The 21,956-nt window shown below is 35.2% G+C and overlaps 2 protein-coding genes across 3 annotated transcripts in view; both read right to left on the bottom strand.

Annotated features, from left to right (window-relative positions):
• Positions 1–505: 505 nt before the first annotated feature.
• Positions 506–12,615, bottom strand: nAChRbeta1 (nicotinic acetylcholine receptor beta1). The gene is made up of 9 exons (XM_089649714.1): positions 12,553–12,615; positions 11,027–11,166; positions 8,394–8,548; positions 7,573–7,663; positions 7,058–7,405; positions 6,343–6,536; positions 4,638–4,802; positions 3,118–3,337; positions 506–2,147 (listed from the first exon to the last, which is right to left on the bottom strand). Exons 1-9 carry the CDS (start codon positions 12,608–12,610, stop codon positions 1,983–1,985), a joined length of 1,536 nt encoding a protein of 511 aa, XP_089505840.1. The 5' UTR covers positions 12,611–12,615; the 3' UTR covers positions 506–1,982.
• A 1,956-nt stretch (positions 12,616–14,571) lies between these two features.
• nAChRalpha7 (nicotinic Acetylcholine Receptor alpha7) overlaps positions 14,572–21,956 on the bottom strand; it is a 36,139-nt gene continuing 28,754 nt past the window's right edge. Inside the window, exons 9-11 of one of the 2 annotated variants that reach the window (XM_089649691.1) lie at positions 20,015–20,223; positions 17,442–17,556; positions 14,572–17,069 (exon numbers count right to left, since the gene is read on the bottom strand). In XM_089649691.1, the coding sequence (XP_089505817.1) occupies positions 16,917–17,069; positions 17,442–17,556; positions 20,015–20,223 (477 nt within the window). In that variant the 3' untranslated portion in view covers positions 14,572–16,916. Of the gene's footprint in view, positions 17,286–17,441; positions 17,557–20,014; positions 20,224–21,956 lie in introns of both variants that reach the window. The other variant, XM_089649699.1, reaches the window with a different exon arrangement.

The raw sequence follows: 21,956 nt of genomic DNA, 5'->3' as shown, positions 1-21,956 counted from the left end.
CTTCGCCGCCAGTTCATCGCCGCCGTTTCTACGCCGGGACGGTTCTGCACTGGCCGCTTCTACGCCAGCCGATTCTATGCCGCATTCAAATAAAATTAACAATTACAATTAAACTTTATTGTTAAAACCTAACCTAACCATAACATCATTAAGATAACCCGGATTAAAACATCTGATTATCTGCTTTGTCATGCTTACCTGCTTTGTCAATGGGTCATTACGATAATCCCGGCGATTGTAACTTGCATGTACAAAATTTCTTTTCTTTTAAATTAAAATAAATGCTAATGCTACTTTTTAAATGATTCGATAATTTTTGTATTGTCTACTTTATTTACTATGACCGTATGTAGGTATGTGTTTAAACAATAAAGTTTAATTGCAATTGTTAATTTAATTTGAATGCGGCGTAGAATCGGCTGGCGTAGAAACGGCCAGTGCAGAACCGTCCCGGCGTAGAAACGGCGGCGATGAACTGGCGGCGAAGAACCGGCGGCGTAGAAACGTCCCATTCCCCCATAAATGGACAAAGGTCTGATTTCCATCCCGGCCCACCCCTGAAGACAGTAATGTTTAATTTGAAAGATGTTTAACATAGAAATAACAAGTTAGCATAGCTGAGTACACAATTAATTTGTTTTAAATTCAAGCGTTCATTCAATAAATCTACAAATTATATTTTTATTACATTACTCATCTATTGTGGAAGATCAAATAAGCATTTCATACAATATTTATGACATTTTAATGATTCTTTTTACAGTAACCATACAAAAATATAAAATCTGTATAGCGTAACTATCAATGACATTATTAAATACTTAAATAAATCAATTGAAACTTATTAAAACAAAGGTGATCGCGTTCTGAATGCAGCTTTTTATCTCGATAAAATTTTTAATTATATTTTTTTTACTTTGGCACTTACAAATTTAATCTATCCAAAACATTGAATAATTTTCAACAGCCTTTTTAATACATATTTGGCTTTTTCGTATTTCTGTTACTCTGAACATTGGTTTTTCCCTATGTTTACTTTACCATTTTTGATAATATTACTCGAAAGTAAAATTTTTATTTGTAAGGTTGTGTTATATCTATAAGCATAATACATTATAACTATGAAAACCCTTTGCAAACGTTATATACCTACATTCTTCGGATACAAGGTTTTTCAATATAAAATAGAATTCCTACAAGAAAATAAAAAGTAAATAAAAATATTAATCGGATTGCACTTTTGTACGGCTTTGATAAATACATGCTGGAAATATTTGTATTCTGGTATAAAAACCCTTTTTAAAGCTGTCTGAACAAAATAACGAGGGCGTCTAAGCAAGTGTAAGTCGAAACATACTGATTTTAGGGCAATTTTGACCCTTTTATAATACAACCTCCTGTCAAGTTGGATAGTTTTTTTGTCTGCTTACAAACCAATACCAAATTTTCTCATAATATTCTATCACTATGAATAGGAAGATATCAGAACAATGATTGGTGTAGGTATATTGTACTAATATAAAAGGCTATTATTAAATTTAATTAACATTTTTGTTGAATAAGTGTAAAAGGTAATGAAGTTCTAATGAATGTGTTTCGGTTATTTTATTATTGTGCTCGAGAGAGTATATTGTAAACAAATCAGCACCCGGATTCATGTCAAACGAACCGGAACGCTATTCTGGTAATAAATATGTATAACCCATACAGCTCCGGTAGGGTTATACAAAACAGTAGAAATTTCAATGCAAGCTATGAAATGAAAATGAAAAACCAGCTGTGTAAGCGGAGTACCGCAAGGTAGCCTTTTGGGACCTTTACTCTTTCTATGCTTTATTAATAATTACAAAACTTTTTGCTGTTTATCACCCATGTCAAGAGCTTCCATCAACTTTAATTGAAAATTAAGTTATATGTCTTTCAGAAAGCGTTCTGGTTGGTAGTTCGAGTTCGAGTACTGAAAATAGTATAGTTGTAAATGTCTACTTTCCCCTGTATATTTCGATAATTCTATCTTGATCCACATACTCGAAGATGTGCGGAGCGTCCATCAAGATGCCTACAGTCCCGGCAGTTGTGACCACGAAGAAGATGTAGAGTTGGAGACGATCGATCACCATGGCAACGTACTTCCAGTCCTCTCGAGTCTATAATGTTTACCAGATTTCAATAAAATGACCTCGAAAAGTTAAAATACATAGTTAGAAACCTTATTACCAAACAAGCGCGTGGTACCGAAACTTAATAATACATAATTAATTTTTGCACAATTGTGCAAATATTGTTCCCCTTTGGCTTAAAATATTATATTACTTATACGATATATGTAGGTAAAGCTTTTTTTAATTTTCAAAGTTTATCTCACACAACCGAACCTTTTCACAGACCTCAACATCTACCCATAATAATTTACAAATCACGTACCTACTATTAATATCGATTTAATGTTCAGAGGAGTACCTACTATTAATATCGATTTAATGTTCAGAGGAGTAAATATAAACTTAGGTTGTTGAAAAAGCTTCCGTAATTACGATTTGTTAAACGTATTTGTTTTCGTGTAAAACCGCATGAAATCTGTATACTTCATGCGGTTTATCTGTATACGACGAACAATCTCATGCTTTAGTAAGTGAATTTTGAATGGCTCCTGTGGTTTAATATAAAAATTATACGAAACTAAATAGCTATTATCGAAAAATCGAAAAAAGCTTTTAGTGAAAAGGGCACTTAGTGCTATTAGGAATAGAGGAATATTTAACTCACGAAAAATGTATGTACCCCCATTTAACGTGGTTGGGTTCGTACAACGGCATAGCTAATGCTGGGCAACCGGAAAACATACGAACAGTGACAAAACAGAACTTTATAAAATATTTAGATTAGCTTAGGTTTGTTTTTTCTTCTTATCTTTTCTTCAATTTTCATAAATGTTCTCTTTTATCATGGAACCAAATGACTATGTTATCTATCTAGGTTATTAGTTAGGTGATTTTACGTATCCAATTCTGATCTTACGATTGCTCTTTAAAAATGTTAGAGTTTTGTAATTTTTCACCCCTATCCATGTTTCTAAACATTGTACATGGGTATTTACTTAAAAATGTGATTATTTACCTGAATGTAAAGATCCTCGTTCCTGAGATGCTCTGCGATGAACTCCACCGCCTCGGTAGCCTTTGCGGCTTCCGGGGACAGCAGCAACGAGTCGGAGCTTTCGGACTCGCGGCGACAGCCCTCGGCTCCTAGGGCCCCCGCCAGGTCGGAGGAGTTCACCTTGCGGTTCACTTTGCAGTTGGGGTGGTGCATGTCGGACAACTCCATCACTTCCATTTTGCTATTGTGAGTATGGGCAGACAATAAATAGAATGTAGGGTAACAGTGTAGAGTTGGATTTTTTTAAGAAGAGTTAACTTTGAAAGTAAGTAGTATTTGGTATTCATCCAGTTAAGATTTATATATACATCATGTACAAACTTGCAAATAATACAAAATTAGAGAAGCCTTCGCCTTTTATGGCAGCGTTATTCGACTTTTTAAAGGTAGTCAAACGGATGATTTTTACGAATGAGCTACCTACATCCTAAATATTTCGTGTTGAGCGTTCAAAAATCCTAACAAATTATTCCAAAGTGGGTCAGAAAACGCTGCTATATGACCCAGAAACTGACAACGAAGGCATAGATATTAGAGGAATAGGGTCATAAGATAAGATTTGTGAATAGGTAATTAAATACCTTCTATTTAAACACGAAACTTGCATTTTATGTTAAAAATCAAGTAAAGAATTATACATTTTTCCAAAGAAATGTCACTATGTCAATGACCTACATAATATAGAAGAAATTCGGATAAGAATAAGTTCGAATAAACACGACAATTTCACATTTGAAAAAAGAATATTTAGTGAGCTCCACGGATAAAAATGCGTATTTATTATCAGAAGAATAAGTTCGAATAAACACGACAATTCCACATTTGAAAAAAGAATATTTAGTGAGCTCCACGGATAAAAATACGTATTTATAATCAGAAGAATAAGTTCGAATAAACACGACAATTCCACATTTGAAAAAAGAATCTTTAGTGAGCTCCACGGATAAAAATGCGTATTTATAATAATAAGAATAAGTTCGAATAAACACGACAATTCCACATTTGAAAAAAGAATCTTTAGTGAGCTCCACGGATAAAAATGCGTATTTATAATCAGAAGAATAAGTTCGAATAAACACGACAATTCCACATTTGAAAAAAGAATCTTTAGTGAGCTCCACGGATAAAAATGCGTATTTATAATCAGAAGAATAAGTTCAAATAAACACGACAATTCCACATTTGAAAAAAGAATCTTTAGTGAGCCCCACGGATAAAAATGCGTATTTATAATCTATTAATAATCCCTTTAAATATTATAAAACAGGATTGCAGGCCCTTTTCGAATGAATTGATAGGTTTTCTTTTAAATTTTACGAAAAATACGCTCAGTCATTAGACGTAAATTTGCTGGTGTCTTTCCAAACCTAAGTAGACCTGGTTACAGCAATAGGGCTTTGGCTGCTGCAAGGGGAAAAACCTTATATCTCATATCTGTGGGGAAAACAATCCCTGCACAATAATAGTGATTACATGAATACCTTATGTGCTTGGGGATCTCGGTGGGGGAGCCATATGATGGATGAGGCGGCATGCCCATGCCTGGCATCTCCATCATCCAGCGCAGGCGGGTCTTGCGTGGTCGCTTCATGAACAGGATGGCCGGCAGGTAGTGCAGGAACACGCTGCGGATCCACAGCGGCATCCTGCAAACCACAAAAATGCGATTAGTACAACGAGTCATGATTTCATAAAAAATAGGTAATCAAACAATAAATCAAAAACTGAGTAATCAAATTCAAATAATAGGGGTTCAATTATGAATTGAAAGGGAAGACATAACTAAAACCTCAACAAAACTAGGGTAGTTTTTGATTCTTTTCAATTTTTTTTTCATTAACCCTGTGGATGCTTTGTGGAGGGTCTTTTTAAGGAAAGGAAGGAGAGGAAGTTCTGAGAAGTAAAAAGGTATGAAGGGTGTGTAGGAATCTAGGGGTTAGTATATCCAGGAGTGACGGACGAATGATCTATCCCTCCCGTTGCGGCGCAAGGCGATGGGTCAAGAGAGACCAGTTGCAGAGGTTTAGGGGTCTCCCCAAACCTATCCCGTTCCGGCACGCCATGCAAGTGTTGAACACACCTCACCGATGAACCCGGGCACCCCTACTAATTCACCAAACGTAACGAATCATTAGGGGTGACCTACGGCGGAGGTGTTATCGAATAAAATGTTGCCGGAGCGGCGGTACCCAAACCCGCCTTCCAAGTTGAGAAAAAATATAATGTTGTTTCACGGTTCATATTCTGAATTGCATATATACATGTACCAATTACACCAGTCTGTAAGTACAAAGGGCCTCTTAAGGTCTAGTTTCGACCTTGATGAAAATAGAAGTATAGTATAGTAGACCATTCTCATAAGATTTTTTTTACCTGCTTACTATTTTCTAAATACAGGGTTTTCCAATAAGAGGTGTTATTTTGAATACCCCGCTATTTCGGTAGATGTTACTTTTGAAGCTGTCATTTTTAACATTTGACAAGTAGAAACTACGCCATTAATAAAAATGGAGCGATACACGCTTCAACAACGCATTAAAATTATTAAAATTCACTTGAGTGAATCAAATGCAAATTATCTTGAGTGATGAGGCCCATTTCCACCTCGGTGGCTTCGTCAACAAGCAAAATTGTCGCATTTGGGGCTCTGAAAACCCAAGAGTTATTGTTAAAAAGCCTCTTTATCCTCAAAGTGTGACTGTTTGGTGCGGTTTATGGTCCGGCGGAGTCATTGGACCTTACTTTTTCGAAAATGAGGCTGGAGCAACAGTTACGGTGAATGGATTGCGCTATCGAGAGATGATTAATGATTTTTTATGACCGGAATTTGATGGTATTGATCTGGACAACGTTTAATTTCAACAAGACGGCGCTACGTGCCACACAAGCAACGAAACCATTGATCTTTTACGATTGAATATCAAAATAACACCTCTTATTGGAAATCCCCGTAGAATCATGTTTGGAAAATATATTTCAAAATCTTGTTGAAAGTATTGACTGTTGAAATTAATCCGAATTTTGTTTAAGGTTTGAACTTATCAGATTTTGAAATATATTTTTCAAACATGATTCTATTTTCTAAATAGAATCATGTTTGGAAAATATATTTCAAAATCTGAGTGGACAGTTGAAATTAAATCGAATTTTGTTTAAGGTTTGAACTTAATAGATTTTGGCTTTTACCTGTGAGTCCTGGGACCCCTAAAGTTCCAATTGATGATGATGACGGTGACCAGGATACTGACGGTGTTCATGATGAAGGTGAAGAGGAGGTACTTGGCAATGAGGGGCAACACCAACGAGGTTGGAGGAAGAATCTTTGACACCAGCAAGAGGAACACAACCAGTGACAGCAAAATACTGATACCCAATGTTACCTGGAAAATAAACATAACTTTTCAGCAAATTTTGTACCGCACTACCGTCATTATTTCGAATTTCTATTGAACATTGAAAAATATAGAACAAGCAAAAATCCGTGACTTATTTTTTGTCTATCTAAGAGCTGAATTCTACAAATGATGATCTTAGCCTTCATTGTAGGTTTTTTAAAAAATTTATTGATACAATGATAAAATTATGTATTTTCAAACAATATCTGATAAAGTGGGCCTCACTGGGTACTTTTGGTCTGCTGACCCGAAGCCCTACATTCGCTTGGTAAGTCTCGTTGTTGATAGATATTTAATAGCTGTTTTGATAGATATGTGATGGAAATGTTACTTTGCAATTGTATTAATTATGTGAGGAAGATGTTAGGCATTGAGAAATATTATGGTTTAATCGGCTGTTCCGAGATTCAATGATTAAAACAATTTAAAAATCAGTGATAACCAACTTATTCCCTTGAAACGAAAAGAATCTTAAGACATTGTTAAGATTTGATTATAAATTGTACCTTTTCTCCGGCTTCCGCTGGCAAATAGAAGACTAACACGCAGAGAAACGAAATGAGAACAGTCGGAAGGATCAAATTGACAGTGTAAAACAGAGTCTTCCTCCTGATGATGATATAGAAGGTAATATCAGTCTCCGTGGGGTGGTTTCCTTCGTAGATATTCAGGTAGGCTGGAACCTCGATGATGTCCCACGTTCCAGATTTCCAGTAATCGGACAAGTCCACGAAGTTCTTGTTATTGTATAAGGCCAGGGAGACCTGGTCTCCGTTGAAGGTCCAGGAGCCGAACTTCATGATGCAGGTCTGCTGGTCGAAGGGGAAGTAGGTGACATCGATGGTACAAGAACTCTGCAAGATAATTGAATAATATTAAAGTAATGAAGAATTGACACGAAAATTTCAACAGTTGAGGACGTTATGTGGAGTAATGGTAATAAAATAAGATTTGACACAAAGCAGACGGTAATTTGTACCAAAAGTTTAAAAAGTATAATGAAGTAATATATTTTATTGACCTGATAAATAGCAGGAGGAACCCAGAGCACTTCTCCGGTGGGATAGATCAGTACGTTAGATTTGTATCGCACTTCGTAATTTCCATCGGCACTAGAAAAAATCATTTCGTTCATTTAGTTAAGTCCCAACAACTATATGGAATTTCGGAATGCTTGTGAGTTATTTTCAATGTTCAATATATTTCTGATTTTAGAAGTTGTCCTAAAAACAATACCATTTTCGAAACTAAATAAAATTGGGTTATTTGTTTTAAATAAACTTTAAAATTTCAAAAAATAGAATTTTAATATCAATTTAAAAATGTTATCTTAAAAACTTGACTCGAAAAGTCCATAATTTTGATAGAATTCGATAATAAAAAATCTTTTGTATAGAGAATTAGTAAGAAAACTGCCACTTTACTTTTAATGCCGTTGGTACAATAAAAAATAAATCTTTTTTTTTTTACTTTCCACTGTCAAACATCTCGCCAAATCGAAATCAAACGCTTTGACATTTTTTAAAATTTTATTATGGAATAAAGAAAAAATTAATATTTTACTATAAATTTTATCGACGGAAGAAAGTAAAAATAAATATTTTATTATAAATGAGAAGAATAATCATTATTTCTATTTCCAATGACAAGTTAATCACTTTTCTCCGCATTAAAGGAAGAAAAAATATTTATAATGAATCTGTCCTTCAGAGGCTGTAATGGAATAATTTTGATAGTTGTGGCTAGTATTATCCTTCTGGAGTTTGAAGTGTTAAAATAAAATTAAAAAAACATTATTAAAAAGATAGATCCAAAAAAGATATTATATTGCGTTTCACTTACTTGTTGAAAAGCACGATATCCGGTTTCCAGACCTTGTCAGGAGGAAGTCTCAACACACCAATGCCTCCATAGTCTGTCTCGTCCCACTGCAGTTGGTAGTCGCTCCACACCAGACGAAGCCAGACGTTTGACTTCATAATCTGATTCTTTTCATTCTAAAAAATAATTCCAAAAGAAATGAGTTCACAATGTCGCAGGAGAGTACTCAAACTTTGAAATATTTTTGTTGAAAGATTTTAGGTCTTAATCATTTAAGAAATATGTTGTAATTTGGGATGAGATGCGTATACGTAACATTGTAAAAAATAAAAAAAACACTTTCAATACATAAATGAATTTATATCGCCGTTCTTACAATAGTTGGTGGTGTAAATTCTCGGCCTTGGCAATTTTTTTGTTATGTTTATTTTCATTAACTAAAAAATCTATAATTTTGCATCGCATGTATTAAATACTAAAATGCATGCATCGCATGTATTAAATATTAAATCATAAAATGGTTCCATGGAAAACTATAACAGTGAAGAAAAAGAACAAATGAACAACAAACTTAAATTCCTAAACTAACATAACATATATGATTTAAGATTTTCACGGCCAAAAGTATTTTTGCTATTTGTTTTTGAGGTGTTATGCCGTGTTGCGCTAACTCCTTCTTTAGCCAACGTTTCGGACAACATTGCAGTGTCCATCATCAGGGCAGATGTGTTATTTAAAATAACACATCTGCCCTGATGATGGACACAAATAACACATCTGCCCTGATGATGGACACTGCAATGTTGTCCGAAACGTTGGCTAAAGAAGGAGTTAGTGCAACACGGCATAACACCCCAAAAACAAATAGCAATAACATAACATAGCTCAGTCGATCGTTTTTATCATATTTTGTTATTTATTTATTTATTCAAACGCCATAAAATGGCTTTTACAATACAGTAATAATCGAATTACAAGCGTACAGTGGTAAACAGAATAATAATAGCAATAAATTAAAGAACAATTAATTTATACACAAAAACACTATTGCAAGTGATGCAGTTATTAATATAAGTGCAGTAAGACAATGCATAATTCTAAAGAAATATATACCAGTGTAACAGTAGTTGAACTAATTTATACTAAGCTTGTATAAGACCTGTCATAAGTCGAAGTGTGAGTGTCTATAATAATAGTCAGTAGTGAGTTTATTGTTACCCACAAAATTAATTGTAATTGGAATAGCTGAGTAGGCATCGCAACTTGACATTAAAAATTCAGGGCTGTCAGCGATTCAATGACACTTATGGATAAGAAATAATAATTTTTGATAAAATAATACATATGTTAGCTAACACTATAAGATATCTGAAGTAAATAGTTTAGATTTAGTAAAATATCGTATATGAGCCATGCAGAAGAATATTATCATTCCTGATATTGATTATTATGTTTGCGGTATGTTATTATAGCATTCTTATAACTATATTCCGTGCAGTTGAACACATCTACTACTTCCCGAGAAAACATTGCCAACTGCATGCAATCTAGGTATAAGCGAGTATCTAAATGACTCAGTCCTGATATTTTTGTTACAATTAAAAAGAATTTTGGATCGACTAGTTCTTATATGTATGTGGAAGGTAATTAGACTTAATAAATCGGGGCTGTCTATAATACCATTAACAATTTTATAAATAAAAATCAAGTCGGAAACAAGTCTTCTATCTAGGAGTTTTAATAAGTTTAGTTCTTTCATCAAGTGATTGTAGTTTATTGTTTCAATTGGTAGACCGAGTTTATAGTTAATGAATCTTAGGAATTTACGCTGAACTTTTTGAATGGAGTCAGAGTGGATTTTGAAGTGAGGGGACCAGATAGAAGAATTATATTCGACTCGACTACGAGGTCTCTGCCATTTTGAAGAATGAAACCAAACATTTTAAATCTTTTGTTGGTAACTGAATTTGTGTGTGAAAGGAAGTTAAATTTTTAATCGAAAATAACGCCAATATCATTAATTTCACTGACAGAGGTGAGGGGAACATTATTGATTTTATATTGGTAGTTAAAAGGTTGAGTTATTTTGAAAAATCTTACTATGTGGCATTTATTAATATTAAGATAAAGTTTGTTAAGTTTGCATGTCCGGTTATGTTTGTTATGTCCGGTTACCCACATACATATTAAAATATCCCTAATTCACCACAAAACTCGTTGAAAAAGATTTTGTAAATTTTGTTGTGTTTTGTTTCAGCTTGATTACCTCAGAGACAAAATGAAATAGTCCTCATACTTAAAACCAAATTTTCATCACAAGGGTTTCACGCAAGTCTCTCATCAACATTTTCATTGCGATTTGATTCGGAGATTCTTCAAGTATCGTTTTAGCGAGGTATCAATTGAGGAATTTCAAAATTGAAAATTTACTAATAATGGCCGTTTTTCGCCTTTTCGTAATGCCTGATAATGTTCCGGGTTTGAGGGTGCCATTATACTCCTATGTAGGTATAAATGTATCAAGATCGGAAAACGATCTTTCTATACCAAGATGTATTGGAATTTCGACTGGTATTCATACAAGAAGTTAAAAACAAAGAATATTTATCGCTGTAATGCTAAATAGTATTGGATATAGAATGTAGGGTTCTTACCACGTTGATGAGCTGAACAAAGGCAAGTCCGAATCTGACGTCCACCTTCTGTGTCATGTTTTGTACTGGGCGAATGAGTTTGTTGTATCCCCTGAACAGATCTCGCACCAGACGCTCCTCATCTTCAGATCCCCACCCCCCTGGAAACAAAAACATATTATTATCACGGTCTCATCTCTTCTTCTTCCTTTATCCTATTCGTGTGTCCCGGCCCTGCGCTACTTCAGTGGCCTTCTCGCACAGCATCTGGAGTTGCCTGGAGCAACCCACTGGACGTCTATCCTCTAGAATCGCGCTAAATATCACGGTATACATTACATGAAAACGGTCTTGCAGTAAACAGATGAAGGCTTACATTTTGTGTGACTGCCATACTGTGTATAGAATTACCTTCATGGCAAAAACTTATACCTTTGTTTATTTGGACTGATAAGTAAACATAACAGTTTTCTTATTATCGAAGGAAGCAAACACTTTGTGGCTGTCCTGATGAAGGTTGAGTTCAACCGAAACCGGTCGACGTATATAAATGTAATAAAGTGGTTTAAAACAAAGATATTCTTTCATTTGTGTAATAACAGTTTTCTATTATTAGAGTCAGTGAATTAGTAAATACATATATTGATAAGTTTTGTCTGATACCACAAAAAGATTTTGTCTTGCTGACGCATAATATTGAATGCGGATTTGAAGTGAACACTTGAAAATATTTTAAAACTGAAAGGCATAATTATCAGAAAATGTCACAATTTTTCGGCACTTTGCAGACGGAAAGGAGCAGATCACAATCCATTGATTTAAAAAAATATATCTTTGCTTTGCTCTCATGAAAACTACTCGTAGTAATAAAACAAAACACTTTAGGAATATTTTAGGTTAAAGTTAAAATTTACGTTTATTAACTCGTTAAACTAACTGTCATTTGGGATACGTTTATTTTAACTTTGGAATCTATTTTAATTGCAAATTCAACAGACATTACCATCTTGGGTCGTAATTAATACTGCATTTTGCGGCTCCAATCAGAGGAGTCGATGCCTAAAAAGTGGGAGTGGCTACCAGTGCCAAAGGAACAGTTCATCACATCTTCATGTTTCTATACAAAGTGGCACAGAGATGAGTCGATTTCAATATTGAGAAGTCGGAAAATATTGCACGTTTTCAACACTTCAATATAACTGCAAAATTGTTATTTAGTATACATGAAAATGCGTAATCGACTAATTCCCAATTTATCTGTAAGGGAAGTTGTATTTGTAAGTCAGAAATACTTTAATATATTGTTATAAAATGATGGAAAATGAACAACAGTTTGGAGTCTTGTTTTCTTTGAAGCATTGGAAAGAAAAATGCACAAATATTAATTACAAATCATTTTAATGCTGTTATTACTCTACACACAAATTGTGATAAAGGCAATATTTTATCAGTACTATTCAGGTGAGGTGCCTTGTTGTAAATGCGCAAACGTAGTAAGCGGTGAGTTGTGTTCCACTTTATTAACAATTATGATTTTTATATCGTACCGTGTAGGAGGAGGAGGTGCAGAATAAGCACGGGCAACGAGCGTAGTGCTCTCGCCATGGCGGCCGGGCGGTGACTGGTGAAGAAAAGTGATGCCACCCCTTCGCTATCTCAAACCGCGACACTGACGCCAACTAGCGTGGAAACTGGCTAACAAAATACAACCACCTACTCAAAAGCTCGAAACCTGTAAAATAAACAAATTATCTAGAGGTATGAAGTGGGATAGCTCCTCCAAAAGAAAAAATGTGTGCTCGCCAGTATTGTTTTGATTGCTACCCCTTCGTTATCTCAAACCGCGATAATACCACCCACTATCGTGAAAACTGGAAAACAAAACTCAACCACTTTCTTAAAAGGATGAAACCAGTTACTTAAAAAAATTATTTACAGGTATGCAAATAGAAAAGCCCCTTTGAAAGAAAATTATTTGATCGCTTAAAATACTGTTTTGAGTAGAAAAGGAACCGAATGGTTCACAATAGAGCATTAGTAGGATAACGTAAAAGTGTAAATTCGTGAAAAGGTTGCGCGCTTTATTAGCTGTATCAAAGAGTTTCATAGATTATATACTCACCTCTTTACTAAGTGCTCAAGTTTTACTAGCGGGGGTTTGTATTTGTGTCACAGTATTCTTGTTTCCCCTGTTTGTGGTACCTGCCTTGTGGGGTATCGCTCTATCTCTGTCTCACCCCATTTTACGGGTTATAGAGGCAGAGCAGTATCGATTGTAGCTCGTTTCAGGCATTGCAGTGGAGATTTTAGAAAAAGCTTCAACGGCGCTACGGATGTAGACAGAGAGGCAGAGAGATTGTAGACCCTGCGATTTTTGCTCTCGTGGAATGAGAAATCGCTTTTTGATACTAATCATCGTATTAAACCTAAATTATTTTTGGACCCATCATGCTTTTGTCATTGATCTTTCAGCTATTTGGAGATAACGATATATTTGTGTTCAATTTGACGAACAACACATCCTTTCTTATATATTTCGATATCAAATGAAAAACATTTTATTATATCGTTCTTGATTTATTTTATATTTGTTACCAAGATGTTTTGCCTTTCGAAAAGAATAATAAAAATAAATTAAATATTTTTATTTTCTTTAGAAGGAAAAAAACAGCTGTCTCAAGAACAAATAATTACATTTAAAAAAATAATTAATAAAAAAAAAACTTATATTTCTAGCTCGCCAAAATACTTCCACTATGAATTACGGAGCTAGCATGATTAAACTATTGAATTCAGTTTTACCCCTTTTCCAATGGTTTATGTGGAAAAAGTGTATCGAATAAAGAAACATATAAATATTTATATTAAACATTTGAAAGAAGCAGAGTAATAAAAGTAGAATTATTTGCACAAAAAACTTGAAATGAAATACGTAGTAAAAGAAAAAATTACAAGGGTAACTAATTTTTATATTTCTTCGGCATTAAGTTATAAAATTTCTAGACATTTTACAAAATCTTTGTATTTCCTTGGCTTCAACTTTGTAAAAATTGCTAGACATTTCACTTCAAATTTAGACAGTATTTTTAAAAATCTATTAAAGGTAAGGAACACACAAAATAAATTGTTAAGATGTGAAAAGAATAACCATCTCAAGTAATGAATTTCTTTAAATGTTGTAAAAAAATCAGTTTGACGTGTAAAATAAACATTTTTTCAGGTTTTTTGTAGGGGAGTGTTAAATGAAACAAGGAATAAATATTCGCTTTATGTATTTAAATAAACAAAGTACAATCCATGGAGATGTGCATCTCGAGTCATCACAACATTTTTTGCTTAAAATAATTTTAACCGTATTATTATTTACATGTTTTATATTATTGTTTTAAATTTTGTTTAAATCGGTTTAAGTTTTTTTTACTGACACAAATGAAATGATGATTAACACTTGTCAATGAACGATAGTTTATTTGGTTAAACGGAGTATTAGATTTTATTTTTGATTCTGTCAAGAAATTAATGGATTTAAGTTTTTTTCTAAGGGAATTATAGATTTATTGGTTATGAATATGAAGGGATGTCTTCATTATGCAGTAGATATACTACATTTATAAGAAAAATCGTCAAGTACATTATTTTTTATGATACGTATTGGGGAAAGAGATTTAAATGCATTAATCTTATCTATTTCTGGGATATTAAAGGAAATTATTTAATATTTTTTAAATGGGATAATATAATAATATTTGAAAGTATGTGTTTTCCAATTCTGGTTTAAATTCTATATGTTAATATATGTATAAACTTGGCACTTATTTATTGTTTTATAAGATAAATCGATTCTGTAAACGAACAACATATATAAACATTTACTCGAATGTATGAATTAGGTAATGCTTTAAATTGTAAATAATGTTTATTTCACTTTTAATTCGAATATTTTTACTTGTATTTTTCGATTGATTTTAGAAGTTTTTGATAGTTAGGTTTGTGACAAGAAAAAAATGTGGTCATTAAAATTTTAGTCATTTTTATGTTATTTGCAATTTAAATGACTCCATTTGAAGTTTAACACGTATACAGGAATTATTTGTTAGGCAGTTAACAAGATAAAGGAGATGCCTTGAACACAATATGCGAATGATTTTCATCCATTACAATGTCATTAATTGGTTTCTAATAGTTTTCTTTGGTTACTTCGATCATCAAATATTGATTACGGTTTTTAATTTTGGCTTAAACTTTATACAGAATTTTATCTAAATACCTTGATATAATCACAAAAGCACGTTAGTGTTACTGACAAAAATTAAATCTCCCCACATATTATATAAAAATTCCCTGTTGTACTAAATGTGGGATTTTTGATTTAGTGCTTTTATTATGTTTTCCAACGACATTGAAGTTTTGGAATTCATCCCAAAACATTCAAGTTTTTGAATATATTCGGTTCGAAATTGACGTAATGATAAATAAGTAATAGGTAACTCTAATAATATTGTAAATAGATTTGAACAACACATATGGAAGAGCCAATTTTGTAAAATAATTTCACACGTAGGGGTAAAGATAAAACTTTAATACACTCAGTACGTGACATGTAAGGGATATTTTATACTGGTAAGGGTACGTATATATTTTTTCTTTATGAAAATTGATTAATTTTAAATTAAGAATGTTAACAACATATTTTAAAAATTTAATAAACTGTACACATTATTTAATTGTTAATAAGTAAGTATTGCTGATTTTTTTTAAATTTGCAAACGTTAAAGTTATTATTTTGTATAACCACCAAACGTTCTACATTTTCTTCGAGGGTTATGTTTAATAATGTAAGCTTTGGCAGTATGTATTGGTTGATTTATGATCTACTTTTGTTTTTTCTTATGTCAGTGTCAATTGTCAATGTATAGTACTGAGAAGAAAGCATAGGATTTGGTGGCCCGTCGCAAATTAAAAAGTCAAAGTCTTCAAACATGGAAATGAAATCTCTCATATTTTAGCGATTGCTGAAAATACGTAAAATTTTGCTGTCATTTACCATCTCAAATGGATTGTCAACATTAGTGAAGAGTAGTAGAATTTATATAAATAACAACTGATCATACTATTAGACATGATGGGGAGGGGGCAAGGGGGCTCGGGACCTGGTGGGGCAACTTCCGGTTCCCACCTGGCCCTTGGAGCACCCTCCCCCTTCCCGCCATGCCATCCCCCGCAACGACTGGTAGTAAAAACTCCTCTCAAGTTACGTACCGCGGCCAAGAATGATAATGTATTAGGGACAGTATTATTTAAATATAACCTAGAGGTTGTCTCACTGTCTCGTCGCCACCGTAGGTAAACCGACGTATAGGTATTACAATATAAAAGTGAGATTCTAAACATTTGACGATCGTAAACAAACTATAAAGGGTCACATTAAACTTAACGACTGGGAGGAGTTCGGAGTGTCCGGGAGGGGGCAACTTCCGGACCCCCACCCGCCCGCACCGGCCTCCCTCGACACTAACCTTCGTCTTAAGTCTAACTTATTAAGGTAGTTTATTGCCTAACGTTCGCGCGAAACGTTAAGGTTTCCAGGTGATATACTTTTAAAATATTTATTATAATTATGTTCTTATAGTTTGCAAATCATAACTTAACAATTAACCGGTTTATCACAGAATCTTTATTTTATATGTATGTATGTACATATAACGGCGGGCGGGGAGGGAGGGTAGGGTTCGGTGGAACCGGCCCGCACCGCCCACCCCGCCCCTAGCGTCTCTCGTCTCTAAATATAATCAACAGTGAAGTTCGGCATTAATGTATTATCATGTTGGATACATTGTTAGTAGATAACGTGGGTAACAATGAGTCGACAGAATGGATGCCGATGGAGCAACGAGCAGCGGGGCCGGCGCCGCTAGGAGGCCATGATGTAGGGCGCGGAGAGCAGAACCGCGAGGGTAGCCCCAATGGTGAACAGGGTAAAGATAATAAGGCACAGTCTATCCACCACCATGGCGGCAAACTTCCAGTCGCGGGACACGTCCGCGCCTTCATCCTCCTTCCGGAGCTGTAACACACGAGCACTGCTGTACATGGCGGCCTTACACTGGCTATCGGGTGATCTGTGACCTCATGATCAGATGATGTGTGGTGCGGAGAGCAGCACGGCGAGCGTAGCCCCGATCGTGAACAGAGTAAAGATGTAAAGGCACAGCCTGTCGACCACCATGGCAGCGAACTTCCAGTCGCGCGACACGTCAGCCCCCTCATCTTCCTTCCGGAGCTGTAACACAGGAAGACTTCAGTTGGTGGGGCCTTTAATCAATCTAAATATCATGCATCATGCACTACATCCAACCTGAAAGTCTGGTGTCAGAATCCTTGGTGGTCGGGATCTTGGGCTGGTGGTGGGATCCTAGGCGGGGGGAGCTTTGCTTACCTGATCTGTGATGTACCTAAGCTCCTTGAGAATGAGCGCCAGTTCGTAGTCCGCCCCCAAGCAAGGGGGCGCTGGCGGGTCGGGCGGGCGGGCCGCTGCGCTTTCCTCTCCCGCCCTGGAACAAAATATCACATCAACAATATGACATGGCATGTCAAAACTGATTGTTCTTGTGAGAAACCCTCACTAAGCAAATTGGAATAAATAGGTACTTCTTTATTGTATTAAGAAATATCTAGCTCCAGATAAAGATGTCGTTGCTTACAGGATCGTTTTCTGACGTTTCAGGAGTGTTCTCTCTGTGCAGTATTTAACGACATCAGATTATGGTTCAGGAGGCTTTACCGATGTATCCTAAACTATTATAAATATTATAAAACTCATTGTGGTGTTGATCACGTATATTTCTTCAGGATCTGTAAAATGGGTTATCTCCACTACTTCCAAGGTAAAAATCACCAGATTTTTACCTTGAAGTCATCAATCTTCCTTTGAAGTCTTAGAAATTTAACTGTGGACGTATTTTTTGATAGTCCAATCACCATCTAATTAACATTTTTTACGCGCCTGTATTAATGGCGGATTGATTTTGTATTTGTCTCTATTTTAAAAGAATGCTCCACATAAAAGGTGTCTTCTGCTAAATGTAATGTATGTATTTTGACCGTTTACATTTTTTTTGATACCATTCTGCCTAAAAGTTCCGTGTTCTTAGGTTTATGAGACTAAAGGAACTTTACCAAAATATAGAAAAAAAGGGCTAGGGCAATAAGGGTTTTACTCATATGTAGGTACTGTAGTATTTTTAGTACTGAATACACATTTATTTCACCAGATAATACCAAGTGTAGGATGGTTCTGATCAAGCCTCTGTCAGTGTGGTTTGATAGTGTTAGGGTATGTGTTGGATGTAGGGTATGTGGTAACTGTTGCGGAGGTCATATATTCCTAGGGCTAGAAGATTCTCCTAAAATAGAGAAACGGAGTAACATACATTTGAGCAAAAAGGAGTGTACTATACACTTAATCATCCAAACTAGTTAAACACGACAAGTCTTCGAAGGACCAAGTCTTCGTCAGTGTGCTATGTTAGTATTTTCTGTAGAGCAAGCGAGAGTAGGTTTGTGGTGGTTACGGCGGAAGTCATATATAAATTCGTGAGACTTCTCAGAGGCTTCCATCAAAATAAGGATAAAAGCTATTTGAGCAAAAAGTAGTTGCCGAATATACAATATTGCTAGAATAGGTAATAAGTGTAAAATCATAGGTAATCAGAGCTACGAAGGAACGTCCTGACCACATAACATAAAAAAAATGGAGACAGGTCATAAACCACTATTAGTATAAGACCGCACACACAAAAATATTGATGACATCGTTCAAATCGCAAATCTCATCTACGCACAGCAGCGACACGAATTAACAAACACATAGCTTTGATAGTCCGTGTAGTTTGGTCGTAGCTTGGCGACAGTCGATTGGCTTTCATGCCATATCTCCCTGCGTTTCTTTTGTCTATGATTCTGAGCATTGTTGTCTTTGTCAGTCTGTGGTGTTGAGTTAGTAGTAGGTACCTTAAGAGCGAGTTGTGGCAGGTGTTGAGGTTGTTGCGGAAGTCGTAAATTCCTGGGACTTCCCAAAGGCATAGTTCAAAGTATGAAGAAAAGGATATTGGAGCAATAAGAGGTTTGCTGGACATTTTGTCCGCAAAAGTAGGTAATAGCGGAACTCTTATGTCTATGTTAGTGTTGTTTGATAATGTTAAGTTATGCGTTTGGTGTGTAGGTGGGACGCTGCTGTGAATGTATACAATTTTCACTAATATGGGTGAACGATGTTGGCGAAACTTTTGTGGGTGAGGTTTCGTACTAATGGTTCGTGGCCCATCTCTATATGACTTTCTCTTGGGTATGCTCGGAATGAACCATCTATGGGTCAGAAGGGATGCGCACATTACTACACATTTCTTCAAACTGATTCGTATATGGTATAAAAACTCTACCATGGGCTATCATGGAGACCATTCATTACTATGTTCCCGATGTTTACCTCCGTTTCCGACCCATAGACTGCTTTATCTCCCAGCCTGCAAGACTAAGATGCCAATGGTCATGCCGGTAATGTGCCTTGCCGTTAAACTGAATCAATTGGGATATCGATTTATTTAGCATCCGTGAGGCTGCTTTTAAACAGCAAATATAGTAGGAACTTAAAATCTTTCGTATATACTATACTTACATTTCTGCCATACACACTTTTAATTGTTTTATGTATGTCATTTAAATATATTTTAATTTACATTGTTTCACGTTTCAAAAGTGCATTAAACTGGAAATATTGTAATGTTTCCAAAATATGGACATATTTATAAGGGATTGCAAAATAATTTTGTAAAACATAATATTATTATTTAGGAGCATCATTTAAACTCTTATTGTATATGTGTCACGAAGTAAAATTATATAAAAACCTACCATGGCGTTTATAATTAATATATAGCAAAAAGTAAGTAAAAATGATATTAAAAATAGAATTGGAATGAATCTTCTTTGATTATGTATAGTGTTTGTTACCTATAGAGCGAGCGGTAGTAGGGTGCGCGGTGGTTGTTGCGGAAGTCGTCGTCAATGTCCAGCACGTTGGCCAGCAGCGACTTGGAGGAGCGCTCGCGCAGCTCCGCGTCGGGCGCCGGGGTCGGCTTGGGCGCGCCCTCCACGGGCAGCCCGCCCGGCCGGCTCATCCGCAGGATGCACGGCAGCCAGTACAGGAACACAACGCGGATCTGCAACGGGAATTGGAAATGGTAAGATACACCCATAGACATATGAATATTAGTAGACCTGCCCTAAGTGATTAAAAGCGTATTATCCCCACTCCCCATACCGGTTCCATTGGAGCCGGCTGTGCTCGCGTATGGCCTCAAGTGAAATTTGAAAACGTGACGTCATCATTCTTGTGCGAACTATGGTCGAGGCATCATCGGTTCATTTTACGAAATAACACGGCAAAATGTTGACTTGTGATATGAAAACTTGTAAAAATAGATGTGAAAAAGAGAATAAACCCAATTGTCGTATTACATTCCATATATAAGCATTATTTTAAGCATATTCACATCGTATAATATGAATCAGTTGTTACTATCACATCGAGAAACGTCTGGACGCGAAACACAAAGCTGGTTGGTTGCTGGGAGATAAATTATGAACATTTATAAAAGTGTCTTAACTAAATACTTAAACGAAATATTCGACTCTGAAAATAGAACCGAATTTTTTTGCCGAATTTGGACTTCGCAAATTTGTTCATAACGTGGCGAGTAATTTGCGCTCCCATGTAAAAATGTCTATTCATTCAAAAGCAGATTTTACTTTTAAGAAGTAAATGGTGATATTATAATGCGAGATGCCTATTTACTGTCAGATTGATTTATTGACGAATCACAGTCAGCTTCACTCCCTACGTTCTTCAACAGTTGATTTTACCCCTCGCCATTATCTTCTCGTCTATTAATTCCTATGTCTGTGGATACACCAGTAACGCTAAGCCCTTACGCTTACAAGAAATCTTCTTCATTATCCTGTGAAAAGCGAACACAGTTGCGATCTCCCAATGGAGTACCTTCTATTCGCAACTCATCCACCAAAATCGGACGAGATAACTGATACGGTCTCCAGCACCGCGACGCACAGTGAGCTGAAAATCGCCTTTCATAGACATAGAGACTTGAATTTTCAAGTGTATTTTTTTGGCTAGAAATGGATTCTGCTGATCATTACTATGCTATAAAATTTCATACGAAGCAATTGCGTGTACCATATGCGGTATTTTTATGTTTCATATCAGAAAATGTAAAAGTATACCTCAAAAGATCCAAAAATTATTGACCATTCTATGACAATCAAAGGGTCTGCTACCACTATTTCTTTTAGACTGGATCCCTGACGGAATAGTGTAAAGTGATGTTAATCGTATGGAAGTTTTTATGCTCATGCTGAAAATTTAATTTTAAAATCCAATACAAATTTATCCTTCCAGTGACTTGTGTTAAGGGTAAGAGCCTGTCATTTCAGACCTTCCTGTCTTTTGAAGTCATCAAACCGTCTCTCATCTTACTTTTTCTTTGCGACGGATTTCATGTTAAATTAAACTAAATGTCTAGTACTCTTATTGCAACGGATTTTATTTTTATTTTGTTTCTTTTACTTAAGCGCCCGAAGGGCTGTGACATTCATCGCAGCACATATATTTTTGAAAAATAATCTTGAAAATAATAATAAACATGCACAAGAGTTAACATAATACAGGTAACATAAAATATAAAAAAAATACTTAAAAATAGGTAATCTGCCAATATCCTCCAAATCAACGAAAATATTTTTTTTAAATGTCTAAAATTGTTGATAAATATAATTTATAAACTAGTTAGAATTAGTTCGCACATATGGCGTTTGATGTTTGCCAAGTTCAAATTATTGTAAAATACATCCATATCGTTTAAAAATTTGTTACAGT

The sequence above is a fragment of the Hesperophylax consimilis genome, chromosome 3, assembly GCF_061612785.1.
Source record: "Hesperophylax consimilis isolate HC1 chromosome 3, BYU_Hcon_1.0, whole genome shotgun sequence".
NCBI classification, from domain to species: Eukaryota; Metazoa; Arthropoda; class Insecta; order Trichoptera; family Limnephilidae; genus Hesperophylax; species Hesperophylax consimilis.
Note: the sequence above shows the minus strand (reverse complement) of the source record. Positions and strands in the feature narration are given on the sequence as shown.